General features: G+C 37.9%; 2 protein-coding genes across 8 annotated transcripts; one reads left to right on the top strand and one right to left on the bottom strand.

Moving 5' to 3' along the window:
- Positions 1–6,034: 6,034 nt before the first annotated feature.
- LOC126590669 (disease resistance protein RGA2-like) lies at positions 6,035–13,363 on the top strand. Of its 7 annotated transcripts, none has more exons than XM_050256155.1 (9): positions 6,036–7,328; positions 8,116–10,633; positions 10,771–10,904; positions 10,993–11,063; positions 11,442–11,554; positions 11,675–11,940; positions 12,171–12,358; positions 12,730–12,823; positions 12,864–13,363. In XM_050256155.1, exons 1-3 carry the CDS (start codon positions 6,183–6,185, stop codon positions 10,797–10,799), a joined length of 3,693 nt encoding a protein of 1,230 aa, XP_050112112.1. In that variant the 5' UTR covers positions 6,036–6,182; the 3' UTR covers positions 10,800–10,904; positions 10,993–11,063; positions 11,442–11,554; positions 11,675–11,940; positions 12,171–12,358; positions 12,730–12,823; positions 12,864–13,363. The 7 variants fall into 7 exon arrangements, with proteins under 7 accessions (XP_050112111.1, XP_050112112.1, XP_050112113.1 ...); XM_050256156.1 differs by having other exon boundaries at positions 12,171–12,368; XM_050256154.1 differs by having other exon boundaries at positions 6,035–7,328; positions 10,996–11,063; positions 12,730–13,363.
- Positions 13,364–14,806: 1,443 nt separating this feature from the next.
- LOC126590668 (expansin-A4-like) lies at positions 14,807–16,640 on the bottom strand. Its single transcript, XM_050256148.1, has 3 exons — positions 16,430–16,640; positions 15,579–15,891; positions 14,807–15,373 (listed from the first exon to the last, which is right to left on the bottom strand). Exons 1-3 carry the CDS (start codon positions 16,575–16,577, stop codon positions 15,070–15,072), a joined length of 765 nt encoding a protein of 254 aa, XP_050112105.1. The 5' UTR covers positions 16,578–16,640; the 3' UTR covers positions 14,807–15,069.
- Positions 16,641–16,973: the final 333 nt, after the last annotated feature.

Below are 16,973 nucleotides of genomic sequence, written 5' to 3'. Positions count from 1 at the left end.
TTTTTTATTTTTTGATTCCGATTTCCGGGGGAGGGTGGCCTCTAATAACGCCACATCAGCATGTGTCGATTTTTTTTGGAAAACTTAACGAAATATTCTTGATCCTGTTCACATTTAACGTTAATAATATTTTTACTCTAAAAAATCATTTTTCGTATTATTCACTTACAATAACTTTTTACCCTTTTGTTAAAACTCTGAATTTTTGATCATTTTTCATTATATTTTTTTTATTGTTTGGGGACCCATTTCATGCTAATTGTTAGGGGTGGGCAAACAAGTATAGGAACCGCAGTTCGGGACGGGTACATGCCGGTTCCTATTTTGTAAAAACAAAAATGGGGCGGGGCAGGCTTTTGAAATTTTCAGTTCGGACTGGTTCCTGAAGTATAAGAACCCTGGGTACCCGGACTGGCCTATTTGTAGTTAGAATGGACGGATGAGATTGAAGAAATCATCTCTCCATCCAATCTGAATCGTTGGTTTTAGGTTTGCTAGTCCTCAAACCTATCGAACTTAAATATCACTCTCACTCTGTCGATCGAGTCTCTCTCGCCGTCTCCAGTGCGTCGTCCCCTTCCCTCCACCACCCCGACAGCACGACGACCCAGATGACCACCATATTCTCGATTTGTCACCTCTTTCTCGCCGTCTCTATTTGACATCCCAAAGACCCAGACTTATAGAACCCAGCCACCCCGCCACCCATCTTTTTGATTTGTCACCTCTCATTCGTCGTCTCGAGTGCGTCGTCCCCTCTCTTCATTGAGGAGGCTGGATTCAGATCCTGCAGGTTTACTCCAAGGAGATTAGAAAGCACATGCTCGACACCATCAAGTCCAGGAACGTCGTTGCTTCTGCTGCTCCAAAACGGCCCCATAAAGTCCGAGACTGCGAGCTCTGCGGTGGAATGTACCGATGCTACTGCCAGTGAGGATGCTAAGGCCGAAGAGTACTGATCTCTCCATATGTGTTAGGTCACTCTTAGCTTCGTATTAGGGCTTTCATATCGAGATTTGTTCATATTTATCATGGATTTCTTGTGATGCCTATATACTTAATGACCTGCTAAATATTTACACTTTGTTAATTTGGCTATGCGCTTCAACTTTTTGTGGATTATATTATCTGGGTTTCTGTTGTGAGTATTGATTTACTGAGTCTCAATCTGCTTTGTTCGGAGATGTTTATGCTGAAGAATTTATAAGGAAGTGGGTGCATTTGGAATTGGAAATTTTTCGAAATCTTTCCTCTTGCATTATCTGGGTTTCTTATTGCATAATATGCTACATTGGTGAATCTGTGCAAATTCCAGTTTTTTTTTTCAAAAAAAAAAAAAAAAACAAACAAACAAAACCAAGGACCCGTGGACCCTACCCGAACCAGCCTATTTCAATCGGGCCAGGTAAGGTCCAGTTCCTATGTAAGAAAATGTAATCCCCGACTCGCCCATGCCCGTCTCCTTTACACTCGGGTCTGGTTCGATCCCTTCAAATTTGGGTCCGGCCCGGCCTGTGCCCACCACTACTAATTGTTTCTATTGGATAAGCCCTTGGTTTTCAAAAGTCAAGGACTAGAATCCCAGCGTAAGCGATTTGTTTGTTTTAAACTTTTTTAGGGTTTAGGGGATCGCACATGCTTTAAGCTTGTAGGTCATTGTTCTTCCATACTTGTATTTTAGGATCGCCCAGGCTTTAAGCTTGTAGGTCATTGTTCTTCCATAATGGTATTTTAGGACCGTTCCCACTTTCATTTTCCACACCTAATAACCGAGCACCTTTACTTTCTCTCGTCTGCAACCATGGGGAAGATAAGTAGTATTAGCCAAAGGGGCATAGGTCAAAATATATCATGTTTTAATACAAAAATCGTCTTCAACATAAGGCTAGACCAAAGGGCTTGTGAGCCTTATCGGGCCATAATTCCATCTACTAGGCCAGCGGGTTGGCCAAAAAGAGCCAGCCAGCCCGTTTGCACCAGCCCAAACCTAGGCTAGCAGACGTCATGTTATTGTTGAATTCGATTTTTTTTTAGACAAAATTTAAAAAAAATTCTAATTTTTTTCCTATAAATACCTAAGCCATTTCTATACAATTTCTCACATCATTTCATAATTTCATACTATCTTACATCATTTTATTCAATTCTTCACCAAATTTTCACATCCTTTTCATTATATAAAGATAAGAGAACCATAGCTTTATTCATTTAGCGACAAGTGACACTCAAAATATATCTGAAAATCTTATTTTAATATGATAGTTTAATTCAATTAGACATATTAATTCAATTAAAATAATAAATTATTAAGTGGGCTAAAAAATAGCCCCCTTCGATTAGAGATGAGTTTTTTTTCTTAAACGGGCTATGTTTTGGCTTATGATCATTTGACTCACTTGGTTGGAGATGATATAAAATATAGTTTGACACTGTTCATTAAAAAAATAATTTCTTACAAAGCTATAGAGTTAAACATGATCCTTTGATCTCTTTTAGGTTGGAGATAATCTCATGGTGGGAAGTGGCCGAGTCCCACCCATTATTTCGTTTTCGTGCTTCGATTTGGGTAGTGCATGTGATATGTTCTGTCACTGTCCATCCCTCACACATCTATTTGGGCAGTGCATGTTAACTTATTAAAGGCAATAAATTAAAATTTTATATTCTAGTTCATTATACATTGTACGATAAAAAATTATTTTATTTAAAATTAAACATAAATAGTACTGATCGCACACGTATGATGAACAGGTAAAATATAAGGATCCCTATAATTTCATAAAGAAAATATAGAGAGATCCGCATAAGGGAGGGTGGCCTCTAATTACGCCTTCACCACCATGTGTCTCTTTTGTATGGTTGGAGAAGCATGGGGCCCATTTGCTGCGACTTGTCTCAGTAGAGCGATTTCTTACCAAATTCTGTGATATTTAATTTGGTTACTTGCCACGCTTTTTTGGTAGTTGTAGGAAAGAATAAGAGCTCCTATGTCTGAATTCCTACCGACATGGCATCAACAACCAAAAACTAGACCAAAGACCGAAACAAAAAAAATTTCTAAAGCCTCCACAGATGTTGACTTGCGCGTGGAAATCTTTGTGGGATAAGGAACATATCTGAATCTCTTCTACCAATTCATCTAATCAATCCATTCGAGCTCTTGAAATTTGATTCAACGTCTAAAAACAGGTGGTCATTTTAAAAGTTATAATAACTTTAGTCGTTGCATCAAATTTCAAATGTCTGAATGGGATGATTAGGTGGATTTGGTGGAAGGGATCCGGATGATCCCTTTCTATCTTTGTGAGCCTTGTCTATTTAATGAATTCTTATCTTCTTCGGAAAAAAGTTCACACTTGGAAATGCTCGACTCAAATAATTTCTCATCATATGCTTTTATTAAGATTTACTTGTAGTTCCGTTTTTTTAGAGCCTTTTTTAAGTACTCAAAACCCCAAAACTTTTTTCGAGGTTCCTATCGATCAAAGAATTGAGAATTCGTAGTTTGGTTGGCAGGGGACTTGGTTGTTCAAGAGCTTTCATTCAAATAAATGAGTTATAATCCTTCTAAACCGTATAATTTTCGTAGTATGGCACAACACTCTGTGGAAAACATGAGGCGGGAGAGCGTCAAAGCATGTAAAATAAAAATAAGAGTTATGGGATTAAATCTCATATTGCAAGAAATCCAAGAATCTCTGGGGCACTAGCACGGATTTCTGGAATTATTTTTTGCTCCAAGATTGGAAGAATCAATCTTATATCTTGCCTATTAGCTACATTGAGTACAAATGTGGAAAAGAAAATAGAATTTTATTTGCGTGCATAGCTCACCATGATTAAAAAAGATCTTTCGCATACACATGAACATGTCCAAAAATGCTAGTATTTATAATAGTAAGATAGGAGCGAATAAACACATTTACGTTGCTTTCGAAGATTAAACTTCAAACTATGAGCTACCAACTCACAAAAAGGAACGCCAAAAGCATGAGCTACAAAATAAGAGACTGAGTGCGTTACTCGGTGCATTTACGCCATGCGAATAAGAAAACAACACACTTCATATTAATATACTGTTATTTTTCAAGTAATAAACTATTATTGATACGTCAAAATAATCTTAGTGTACTTTTTCTAATTAAGAACAAAAATACAAGAAGATAAGAATATATGATGTGTTGTGCAACCTAGTGTTAGTGTCACATAGAGATGTATGATGAAGCTGTGAACACGGAAAATTCCTGAAACGAAAGAGACAAGAACAACGTGCACAAACAAATATTTGTATTTTTGATGATTTTGGTTTACAATCTCTCTCTATTTTGATCATCTGATTCGATCTCCGTAAGGTGTTGATTTGTGGGATGTGCGATTGATCCAAGGGCCGTCGAGGCTTGATCTTGGACGAACGAGGATGAACGGATCTTCAAGGGCTTTTGGGCTTGATTTTGAAGAATGGTGATTGACGGATCTTCAAGGGGTTTTGGGCTTGATCTTGAAGAACAGTGATGAACGGATTTCCGAGGGCTTTTGGGCTTGAACTCGAAGAACAGTGACGAACGGATCTTCGAGAGCTTTTGGGCTTGAACGGATCTTCAAGGGCCTTTGGGCTTGATCTCGAAGAACAGTGATGAACGGATCTTCAAGGGCTTTTGGGCTTGATCTTGAAGAACGGTTGGATGTGTGGATTTGTCGACGTTGTTGATCCAAATGGCCGTTGGGGCTTGATCTTGGATTAACGGATGATGAACGATGGTGCTTTCTTCAAGGGCCGTCGGGGCTCGATCTTGAATTGGTGGATGGTTGATCCAAGGGCCGTCGGGGCTTGATCTTGGAAGAACGAAGAACATTTTCTTCAAGGGCCGTCGGGGCTTGATCTTGAATTGGTGGATGATTGTTGATCCAAAGGGCCGTTGGGGCTTGATCTTGGAAGAACGATGAACGAAGAATGAAGAATGCTTTCTTCAAGGGCCGTCGGGGCTTGATCTTGAAGGTGGATGATTGTTGATCCAAGGGCCGTCGAGGCTTGATCTTGGAAGAACGATGAATGAAGAACGAAGAACACTTTCTTGATTCTTCGGGAACCTGGATGCTTGAGAGTTTTGGAGTTTCAGAGCTTCAGAGCTTCAGAGCTTCAAGGTGTAATATGAATTGGTCCCTTTAAATGAATGAAATGGGCTTGTATTTATAGAATTTTCCAATGCCTAATTTTGAATATAATATCCCAGATGAAATAAGTCGTTTCTGCCAGATGTTGACACGTGTCCTATTTGATGACTTTTCCAACTCATTTCAATTTTCGTTGAGTCACACGCTACGTGTAAAATTTATGTAATACATGAGCGTTGACACTTTGATTTATCGGTCAACATTTATTTACGAAATTTCGATGTCTACATAAGCAAAAAGCATGCAGCCAAGTAAGATCAATAAAAAAAATGAGAGTCGAAAAGCTACCTGGCTTAAATAGTTGTTAGTTTGCTTTTTACTATTGTGGTGCGTTACATTATGAGTGTAACAATTTTTTGGGATTATTCAACTTAGGTAAGTTTGAAGTGACCTAATCTTTCATCTAGATCTGTATTAGATACATTCATATAAAGAGAAATGGACATATAAAATCATAATTTTCAACGTGTTGCAGTATAAATTCAGAGAGAAGAGGTCGGGGGAGAGAAATTGGTAAAGAAAAGAAATGAATAAATTATATGAAGTGACACGATAAAAAAACTCTCTTAAAAATTAGATTTTTTTATCTATTCTTTATCACTTTACAATTCAACAGTCAATTTTCATACTAATATTATAAATTATTATGAAAAAACAAAAAGTAAATAAAAAATTTGTAAAGAGTCTTCGCTTTTGTTTTAATCAGGTAACGAGCACTCTTTTAAAATAATCACCATAGCATTTTTCTTATATGAATCGTGAATGAAAGGCGGATATTAATTTTAGTCGGTAGAGATATCGGTCACCACTTGCACTAGCCTTGCCAGCTTTGGCCGCTTTTTTAGACTATTGTGGGAATTAAATTATATGTGTTTGACAGGCAGGTTTGGATTCTGATAGAACTGATCATGCCAAATAAAAACAAGCGTTTGGTGTAAGCCATCACATCATCATTTGTATTTCCTTCCATCCACTCGAGAGAAAATTGAGTGAAAATTTAATCGATCGGCATGGAAGGGAAGATTGCAGGAGCTGTGTTTACTTTTTCTGTTGAGGGTATACTGTCGAAGGTGGCATCACTTGCTGCTCAAGAACTCAGTCTTGCTTGGGGTTTCAAAGCTGAACTAAAACGGCTTCACCATTCATTACTCACCATTCAGGATTTCTTGCAAGCTGTTTCCGATCAACCACAAGATCGGGTCATGGTGGTGGAGGAGTGGGTGAGGAAACTTAAGGCTATAGCTCATGAAGCTGACGATGTGTTGGATGAGTTCGAGTACGAAGTTGTTCGCCGTAAAGTTGAACTCCAAAATCATATGAAGAAAAAGGTACTTAACTTCTTTTCACTCTCCAATCCATTTGCATTTCGTTTGAAAATGGCACATAAAATTAAGAACATCAACCAGTCCTTGGTAGATCTCAAGGGTGAGGCATCTTTCATTGGTCTAGTTTCCAAGAGAATAGATGCAACCCCTCGAGGAAATAGATGGGACAGACAAACCAACGCATTCGTTGGCAGAGATGAAATAACTGTTGGAAGGGAAGATGATGTGTTAAAAATAGTTACAACCTTGACCGACTCCAAATACAATCAAGAAAATCTTGCGGTTATGGCCATTGTGGGAATGGGAGGCATCGGAAAGACAACGTTGGCCAAGTCAGTTTACAATGAGGATTTGATACACAAGTTTTTCGAAGCAAAAATATGGGTTTGTGTATCGAACACTTTCGATGTCAATTTGATTCTACTTCAGATGTTAGAACAGCTTAATCCGACAAAGGTCCCTTCGAAAGATAACCAGAATGCTTTGCTTATCTTCCTTAATGAAGAGTTGAAAGACAAAAGATACTTACTCGTACTTGATGATGTTTGGAACGAAGATTCCGAAAAATGGAGTAATTTAATGGAATGTTTGTTTAAGCTTAAATCTGCTGGGGGATCCAAAATCATGGTCACTACTCGTAGTACAAAAGTTGCATCAATCTCAGAAAAACTACTTCGACGACATGATCTGGGAAAACTTTCTGCGGACGAATGTTGGTCCATCATGAAAAAGAAAGCCTTCCCAAATAGCAGTGCTCATATAGTTCCTCAGTTCAAGACAATTGGAAGGGAAATTGCTGAAAATTGTGGTGGTGTTCCATTGGTGGCAAAGGTACGTATTATTATTATGTACATATAACTTGGAATTTGCACTTAATTTTTTACATGTTTTTTATTTATAAATTAGGACAATACTTGCATCCACCCCAGGGGGTGCATCACTTTATAAATTAGGACAAGGCATTGTGACAAACATATTAATCAGAGCCATTCATTTTTGTAATTATCATTTAAAAATCATCATTACAAAATTTCATTTCAAATCATAGATATTAGCTATCTGATATCACATATATTTTACTTGGTATCAACATCGTCAATCCCTTTGAATTTTAGTTATATCATTTGCAAGATGATTGAATTGAGTTCCAATTTTGTAAGTACAATTTACGTAGATTGATTTTTCATTACTTGATATAACATGTACACATCACTTATGCATTAGATGGTATACAAAAAATGTGTGGTCTCCCTTAACATTTTCTTAATAAAAAACCAACATTAGTTAATGGATATTTCGGGAATTTGACAAACACGGAAGCTAGTATCACATTTTGCACATGGCTCAGACTTTTTCTAGATATATCGTACAAATTTTATAATTGAAACCATTCAATTTCGTAATAATAATTAAAAGACCATCTGCATTATTATTGGATGAATACTTTGTTATAACTCAAGTTTTTTCTACATTGTTTTAGGAAACTTTTGAACCTGATTATAACCATACCCTCTTTTTTCAATCATGTATTTTTCTTTTTATTTTTCATCAACTTCAGTTAAAACTACTATACTCTATAAATCATTATGTGATAGAAACTCTCTAATCCAATCAACAGGTTTTGGGAGGCATTTTGCACACTAAAAATAGTATCGCTGAATGGTTGTCATTTAAAGAAAGTGGAATATGGAACAACCTACCGAAAGGAGAAGATAGAATTATGTCAGTCTTGAAGTTGAGTTTTGACAATTTAGAATCACCATCATTGAAGCAATGTTTTGCATATTGCTCAATATTCAAGAAAGATTTTGAAATTCAAAGAGATAATTTGATTCAACTTTGGATGGCTCAAGGACTACTCCGCCCTTCACTTGGTGAAAGTAAAGATATGGAGGATATAGGCAATGAATATTTTGATATTCTATTGCAGAGCTCCTTATTTCAAGATGCTACATTGGATTATAATGGCATTATTAGCGAATGCAAGATGCACGATCTTGTGCATGATTTGGCAAAACTTGTATCCAGATTTGAAAGCTTGACAGGAGACTTCCATGGCATAGATAATACAGATGAGATTCGACATGTTGCACGAGTTTCTACTTCTATACTGAAAAAAATTCCAGAAAGAAGCGCTGGAAAATTGCGATCACTGGTCTCTGATGATGGTGAAGTTCCTATTAACATTCTCCCACGGTTCAAAGCTTTACGCATCTTGAATCTAAGTAATGCTAATATTGAAGAGTTTCCAACTTCAGTTGAAAGGCTGAAACACTTAAGGTATCTTGACATTTCTAAAACAAGGTTCAAATTACTCCCCAGCTCTATAGGCAAGCTCTATAACTTACAGACGTTAAGAGCGACAAATTGTGCCCTTAAAGAGTTTCCAAAAGAATTGCAAAACTTGATCAATCTGAGGCATATTTATTTTGATGAGAGCACAAAATTTCCACAGGGGTTAAGGCGATTGACTTGCCTTAGAACAATACCATACTTTTCGGTGGGTAATAAGATTGGTCGTCGAATTGAAGAGTTGGCTGGCTTGAAAGAATTGAAAGGTGAATTAGTTGTTTGTAATCTGGAACACGTAGAGAATGGAGAAGAAGCAAAAAAAGCTAAACTAGAGGACAAGAAAAAAGTATGCCATCTGACACTCAGATGGACGAGATATAGGTCAACAACTGACAACAATGACGAGGGGGATGTACTGGAAGGCCTCCGACCGCATCCTGATTTAGAGAGCTTAAGTATTGAAAACTTCATGGGCGATAAGTTTCCATTGTGGATGATGAGTAGACCATTACAGCTCAACAACTTGAAGAAGATTCAGTTGTTTGGATGCAATAAATGTGAAGAAGTCCCACCGCTTGGCCATCTACCCAATCTTACGGAGCTTAAGATTAGCGGAATGGCTAACTTAAAAAGTTTTGGAGTCATTGATTATGATCTTGCCCCCGATATATTCGGTTCTTGTGGTTCTCTTGAGAGATTGGTTATTCGTAATTGTGAAAAGCTGAGGCAGTTGCCGGATGGGCTAGATACACTTCCTCTCCTTGAGTACCTGGGTATATACAGATGTCCTAATCTAGAATTGATTCCAATTAGACAGGGCATGGCATCTCTACGCAGATTAGAGATTTATCATTGTGAACAATTGTCACGATTACCGAGTGGGTTAGACTACTGCACCTCTCTCCAGAAATTGGTTGTTCATAACTGCAGTGGTTTGTCAGGCCCATTGAGTGGGCTTCAAGGCTGCACCTCTCTCGTGGAATTGTTTATATGGCGTTGCAATAATCTGACATCAATTGAAATTAAAGGCGGCGCGTCTCTCACCTCTCTTCAGAAGTTGACAATCAGATATTGCGATGAACTATCGAGCTTACCTGCTCTTCCACAACGCTTTCCCTCTCTTCAGCAATTGTATACAAGTGAATGCCCGAAGCTATCGTCGTTTGGTGTCCAAAGTAGCAGTATTGAGGAGAAATGCGTTTCAGATTTGCGCACAATGATACCCCTTCAACAACTGAGGATTGAATACTGTGAAGGATTAGAAAGTTGGGTGAGCGGGCTGCAATTCCCAGTCTCTCTTGAGTGGCTGGCAATAAACGATTTCCCAAATTTAGAGATTCTTCCAAGTTTAGACAACCTCAATTCTCTTCGCTATTTGGAGATCAGAAATTGGCGAAAGCTAAAATTTCTGCCGGCGGGGCTACGGTGGCTCCCTCGCTTGAGGAAATTACAAATTGGTCCGTTCTGGGAGGAACTCGATTCCTTCCCTGATTTTGGAGTTGGATCATTGATGCATCTTACAATGTTAGACTTGTGGGGTTGGCCTAAGCTCAAGTCTTTGCCTCAACAGATTCAACACTTCACTTCTTTGACAGATTTGATGATGGTTTCATTTGACGGAGTGGAGACTTTGCCAGAATGGTTGGGTAACCTTACATCCCTTACACAGCTGGAGATTCAAGATTGCAAGAATCTGTCGAATTTACCTAGTGTCGAAGCTATGCAACGTCTCACCAAATTACAAATCCTGGACATTTCCGGATGTCATCCTCTTTTAGAGCAGAAATGCACCAGGGACAACGGCACAGATTGGCCTAAGATTGCTCACATTCCAAATATCACAAGTACGTTTTGCAATTTTTGAAATCGAATTGCAGGGTACATGTTATAATGTTTATCTCTTTTGTTCTTCTATTCATCTACACAAAAATTTCGAAAACTAACCAAAGTTGTTTTCCTTCTCCATTTTGTTTTAAATTAGTTAAGAGTCTGGGACAACAGTTGGATTGAAGCTACGCAACGCCTTTAGAAACTGCAACAAATGAGTTGCGGAAAAACCAGAGTATGTACAGTTGAATATTCATGGATGCAACTTCCGCACTGGAGTTAGTCCAAGTAAGCTTTTCACAGCCGCACCTCCTCTTCTCTTCTAAATGCAGTGTACTGTTGAGTTCTAACTTACTACACATGTTGTGTTTTCCAGTAGCATCTATATGTCTTTTGGCATGCTGTGGCGTTTTTTCAGGATGCTCAATGGGTGCAAACTGAGTACAGGTACTGATGCATAAGATATTAAATTTCTCGCTCTACCTTCTTTTCACAAAAAATATACCTTAAGTTATAGTGCTTATCAAGCTAGAAAGCCTCTTTTTTTGGTACCATGTGGGCGTTCTCCTTTACATGTTATCGTTCTTAATTTCGGCAACATCAGTTGATATGTTAACTTTCTTTAATTCATTTGTATAAGTGTTGAAACACCAGCTTAATTACCCGTTCATGGTTAGAAACTTGGAAGAGTAATGCTTCTAATCATGTAAAACCATATTCATATAATAAGAAAATATAGATTGACTGCAATTGCTTTTCGTCTATTATTATTCTTATGAAGATTTTGCGCTGATATTTTTATGATTACTTGTGATTTCTGAACAGATTTTTGAATCGTATGAACAATGACTTGAATTCAGTTGACTATTTAATCGACATTTCATATCCCTCAAGTAGCTTGATGAACTGTCAAATACCTGCATTATTGCAGAAATTAGGTAAAGAATCGTCAGTTGCAAACTAAGTTAGGGATTTTATAATTTGGCGAATTTAAGAAATCTGCGAAAAGGTTTACAACCCTGAAATTGATAAAATTCACCATTGGCGGGTTCTGGCAGGAATCAACTTCATTCATGATGTTCAAGGTTGATCATTGCAGCTTGAATTATTACATTTGAAAGGGTGGACAAAGCTCAAGTCTCTGCCTCATTAAATTTAAATGCTTTATGTATCGACTATTTGAGGGAGTGGAGGCTTTACCAGAGTGGTTGGGGAACATTACATCCCTTAGAGAGCTGGGGATTTAGAATAATTTGATGAATCTACCCTCTGCCAAGGCTAAGCAACGCTTTGCCAATTTACTGTCGCAGTGAACTTAAGCAATGTAAGTTTTTCAAATTCCCACCTCCTTTCCTCTTCCAGTAATCAAGTCCGACTTACTATATGTGTTGTGTTTCCAATAGATAATATATAATCTTTTAGCATCCTTTGAATACTATTAATTTTGTGTCTGTAACTGATATCGCTTGAGTAACTTTAACTGTTGAGTACCTGTTTTACTGCTGAAATTATGGAGGGTGATATTTTTGTTGATTTTTGTGTCTTTCCAAGCAGAACGTTCAAGATCTTGGGACTTTTTGGGATTCAATGAGAAATTTAGTCGAAGAGCAATTATCGAAAGTGATATTATTGTTGATGTGTTCGAATGTAGGATTTGGGTGGAATCTGAGCTTTAAAGATGAAGGTTTTGGCCTGCCTCCCCAGAGGTAGAAAGATGAAGGTTTTGGCTGCAAAAATTTCAGGTGCAACAAGGTAGTTTCCATAATTTTCAGTTATTACATAATATACTAGTCACTGGTACAAATATATAAACCGATTGTTACTTTCAAGTGTGATTCTTTTTTGTGAAAACAAACAATAACTAAATCATAAGCAAGAATGCTGTGCATAGCACCTATGTGTGTTCCGCGTTACCCAATTTTTATAATTGTATTGCTTCTGTACATAAACTCCGCCTATGTCTTACATGGCCGGTCCCAAGCCCGGATAAAGGAGGAGGGGGAGGGCGTCAGGTAGTCGACAGCCGGCACTCCATGATCACGTCGAATCCTTATGAAAATTGCTTCTGTACATACTAATACTTTGTAAACTATATGAAATGTTCATTTTGCAGCAAGCTCACTGGACCTCGATATTACTCTCGAGAGTCTTTGAGGGATGTTTTCATTTGTGGAACTCACTTTGCCTCAGCGGTAGCAGGGAATGCTGTTGAGGATGAAAACTTTAATGGCCTAGGAAACGAAAGAGGTGTTCCTGCTGCGAAAATTGCAACATACAAAGTATGCGAGCTTTTCTGCTGCTGTCATATCAGGCCATCTCAGTTGGAGCATGTAAGGTCTCAAATGTCTCAGGACGTTGCTGAGAAATATACGATGCCAACAAATTCGAGTGGACTTAATTGTTCATCCTTCAGCGGATTACCTTTGGTTCTACAGGCCCAGGCTTGTTTTATTCCGAGGTACCAGAGGACTCTTAGAGTTTCTCGAGTAGTGGCGTGGGAGTGCTTATTGTGAATCTAAAAGTGTTGAACCATTTTCACTTTTCTTGTGTCTTCACCAAATTCTTTTCAACTGGAATGTTTCTTCTAGAAGTGAGAGAGATTATGATAATCTACATGTATAAAGAAAAAGGACGGTTTATTATGGATATGTTACTTGGTAGCAAACCTGGCAATTTGTTCATGTTCGATACAAATACATATGGATGACTAGAAAGTCTTTAATTTGATTGATATTTGGTAGCAAAAACAGATCTAAGCTCCTGAATTTTGGTTATTATTTGCAAAATTATTAAATTGTGTTCGAGTTTGAAAAAATTCAATTTACATAGATTGGTCTTTCAGAAAGTGTAAAAACTTCAGCAAAAGGAATCAATCTCGTTAAGATCAATTAAAAGTAGTTAAGTGGCTCAAGGCAGTTGCATTATTATTAGATGAATTATTTTGTTATGATTCAAATTGGTATTTGTTAGGCTATCTCTAAATCTAATAGCTAAAAGTTAAAACTTTAAAGTCAATTTTGGAGTTAAATTTGATTCTACTGTGATATATCATTCTCAGTGCACATCAATTAAGAGTTAAATATAGCGTTTGAAATCAAATACATAGACATATACGACTATTTAAGTCAACACAAAATCAAATATGAATTTGCACTTTACGTTCATGATTGAAAACTTATTTTTATGACTATGCAATGTACGTAAGCTTTTCAAACTCCCACCTCCTCTTCTCTTCTAATTAACCAATACATTGTACTTTTGACTTCTGACTTACTATATATGTTGTGTTTTCGGTGGCATCTATATTTCTTTTCGCATGCTTTGGCATTTCTCAAGATGTCCAATAGGTGGAAACTGAGTCAAGGTACCGAGGCACAAGATATTGTCCTTATGAAGATTTTGGACTGATATTGTTACGGTTATTTGTGATTTCTGAACAGATTTTTGAATCGTATGAACAGTGATTTAAATTCGGTTGATTTCTTTATCTCTAATTCATATCCCTTGGGTGATTTGGTGTTTTATTGGACCAGGCAGAAGTGGGATTCCAGTACAAACTCATGCGCGAGAATCATTTTTCGCACTTCCATGTTCCTTCTCAAAAAATCGAAGCTCTCATCCCTTTAGTTGCAGCGGATCAACATTCGTTGTTTGACAATAATCCCAAAAGTTTTTCCACACTATTTTAAGTAATCTTTAATTCAACACACTTTCTCGAGAGTTTAGATATCACATTTATCGATCATCTGATCACATTTCTCAGAAAGACGAAATCTATTCCATTTACTTAGATAAATTCCAAATGATAGTTCCTTTCTTTTTATCCAAGTTTCTGATTTGTCTGTCACCCTTCACAACAATTAGTTGCCCCATGACAAAAACAAACCTTTGCTGCAGCACATGCCCGTGTCCACGTGGCCATGTTCTGCTGTTTGTTAGATGCGGGCCTTTTTATATTGCTGAAAAGGATACAACACCAACTTCTAATAAAAAGTTACCACTTACTACCAACAGCCAAAAAGAACAACTTGAAAGTGATCGTGTGGATAGGGTTGTGTTTCCTCGTATTCTTTTGGACTCTGCAGGTAAGTTATCAAATATTACCTACTACTGCGATGTCATATCGACTGATTGACTTGAAATATCGACATCAGAAATATAGCGGAGAAGTTATTTTCCATCGAGTGATGTATCGACCGTAATAAAGCTTTTTTTTATATTTTATTATATATATCATTAAGGTTACAATTGAGGAAATTGATTACAACCTGAATGAGGTAAATTTCGTTTCTGCAGAAAATCTCAAATGTGAAAGGCCCAGCGGGTGTTTTTTAGCTCACCTCAGCAAACCTTCACTTCGCAACTACTCCTTTCTTTTGCACTAAGAAACTTAAGGGAAAAAAATGACACAGATAGATACACAATTTTTTGCCAATAGTCTAGTGGAATAATTCTAAAATTGCCCCCCTGAGAATGTCTGGCCAAACTGCCAATTACCAGGAGCCACGTTGTAGCTCGTGACGGTTCTACCGTCACTGGTGGTGACTTGGAAGGAGAGGGCTTGGCCATTGAGGTATGAGTTGCTCTGCCAGTTTTGACCCCAGTTTCTTGACATGGGTTGCCACCCTGTTCTGGACCCCTTGATTGAAACTGAATGGACGTCTCCTGCACCAGCCACGTTGGTGATCAAAACCAGGTTGAAGTAGGAGTGGCCGTTGATGGTGAATCTTATTCCTCCTTTCTTCATACAAGGTACTCTGCCAAGAAATTGTAAGGTGTTAACTTGTAATTATAGTTGGCTAATGTTCGCCTTTCAGATATCTGACGTGCTAGGTTATCAAGTCACTAATTTTCAGAAAAGAATTCACTCAATTAATCATTTAGATTCTCAGTCTGATAACATAACATCTTTGCATTTCCGATAACCATAGTAATGTCACCGTGATTAACTTCAGGGCCTACCTTCTGAAGGAAACCGGCACGATTCCGGCGCGGTATTGAGCAATCTGCAAGAAAGCAGGCTCGGCCAAATCGAAGTGCTGGAGAGGAGGATTGCACCATCCGCCATTGTCGTTGGACTCAGCAAAGTTAGGAGGGCAAAAGTTTGTAGCAGTAACAATAATGGATCCAGGACGGCACCATCTCGGGTCATTGTTGCACATCATTTCATAACAAGATCCACAGCTCAAGCCATTGTTGAACAATGCTGTGCTCAAAGCTGCAGTGTTGGTTCCATATCCCTGGCTGTACAGATTCCCATAACCACATGCTCCTCCTGCAAAATTTCAAATCAAATTAATATCAAACCCCAACTCTTAAATTAAACACTCTTTTTAGACGGCCGGTGGATCACGGTGAGCCGTTCAACCAGGGGTCTATCAATAGTTTTGTTTCGTTACTAAAATGTTATTCACACTTTCAGTTTTTAACTCATTTGGACTATTTCTACAAGAAACACTTCAGCTCATAGAAAAGTATAAAATATATATTATTGCAACTTAATCACCTCCAATACATAGAAACGGTACTTCTATAAGCAATTTTTTTTTTTGTACAAACGATATTATCTACACTAAGGTGAGGGGAGTGGATTTGGGCTACCAATAATGTGGTTCAAATTCGCTTTTGGCAAGAATTAAACCGAAGACCTCTCACTTACAAGTGAAGAAGAATACTGCTAGACTCTAATACTCAGTGCCGGAGGCATTACCACCGCCGTAAGACCTCTCACTTATAAGCAATTTTAGTTGTCTAAAAACTTCTTTTTTTCTTACTGTGGTAAATAATTGATGACACTTGAGTTTTGGACTTACCCATTGTGCCGGAGGCATCACCACCGCCGTAAAATGTGGCATGAGCGCCTTCCCAGCTACCATAAACAGCCAACACACCATGCAGATGTAGGTTGAAGAGAACAAGAGAGAGGGCTATAGATGCCAAAGACAATGGATGAGCTGCCATTTTTTGTGACTTCAGTTTTTGTGTAGGGCAGGTGGAGTTTGTTTTGTGCTTAGAGTGCACGAGGGTTCCTCTATTTATAAGGAAACTTGGGAGGCTAGTGAGTTAGTCTGCATATTATATCACAGAAAACAGCCACAAGTGATGGAGGAAAACAAGTGCACATGCCGGTTGTGGTTGGGATTACCAATCGATATCCCCGTGGGCCAAACTTTCCACATGCATTTCTCATCCATTAAATCTCTTACAAATTTTAATAAGTTATATAGTCTGATTTTCTTTGATGGCACTTATTTGCTTTTCGTGTTCTTCACACTTTTAGTTTATCATTTCATTTTAACAAATTAATATTTCACTTTGAACGTAGTCGAGTATTTGATTTAGAGTAGACTACAATTA

This window comes from Malus sylvestris, chromosome 11 (assembly GCF_916048215.2).
Source record: "Malus sylvestris chromosome 11, drMalSylv7.2, whole genome shotgun sequence".
NCBI classification, from domain to species: domain Eukaryota; kingdom Viridiplantae; phylum Streptophyta; class Magnoliopsida; order Rosales; family Rosaceae; genus Malus; species Malus sylvestris.
The sequence above is the reverse complement of the archived record's forward strand: the minus strand, read 5'-3'. Positions and strand labels throughout refer to the sequence as shown.

What these genes read in the sequence shown, in the direction of transcription:
- LOC126590669 (XM_050256154.1), top strand. Translation starts at nt 6,183, where the DNA reads ATGGAAGGGAAGATTGCAGGAGCTGTGTTTACTTTTTCTGTTGAGGGT. An exon ending in GTGTTCCATTGGTGGCAAAG is followed by an intron (nt 7,329 to 8,115) that starts GTACGTATTATT and finishes TCCAATCAACAG; the next exon opens with GTTTTGGGAGGCATTTTGCA. An exon ending in TCACATTCCAAATATCACAA is followed by an intron (nt 10,634 to 10,770) that starts GTACGTTTTGCA and finishes GTTTTAAATTAG; the next exon opens with TTAAGAGTCTGGGACAACAG.
- LOC126590668 (XM_050256148.1), bottom strand. Translation starts at nt 16,577, where the DNA reads ATGGCAGCTCATCCATTGTCTTTGGCATCTATAGCCCTCTCTCTTGTT. An exon ending in TGATGCCTCCGGCACAATGG is followed by an intron (nt 15,892 to 16,429) that starts GTAAGTCCAAAA and finishes GAAATTTTGCAG; the next exon opens with GAGGAGCATGTGGTTATGGG. An exon ending in GTGCCGGTTTCCTTCAGAAG is followed by an intron (nt 15,374 to 15,578) that starts GTAGGCCCTGAA and finishes ATTTCTTGGCAG; the next exon opens with AGTACCTTGTATGAAGAAAG.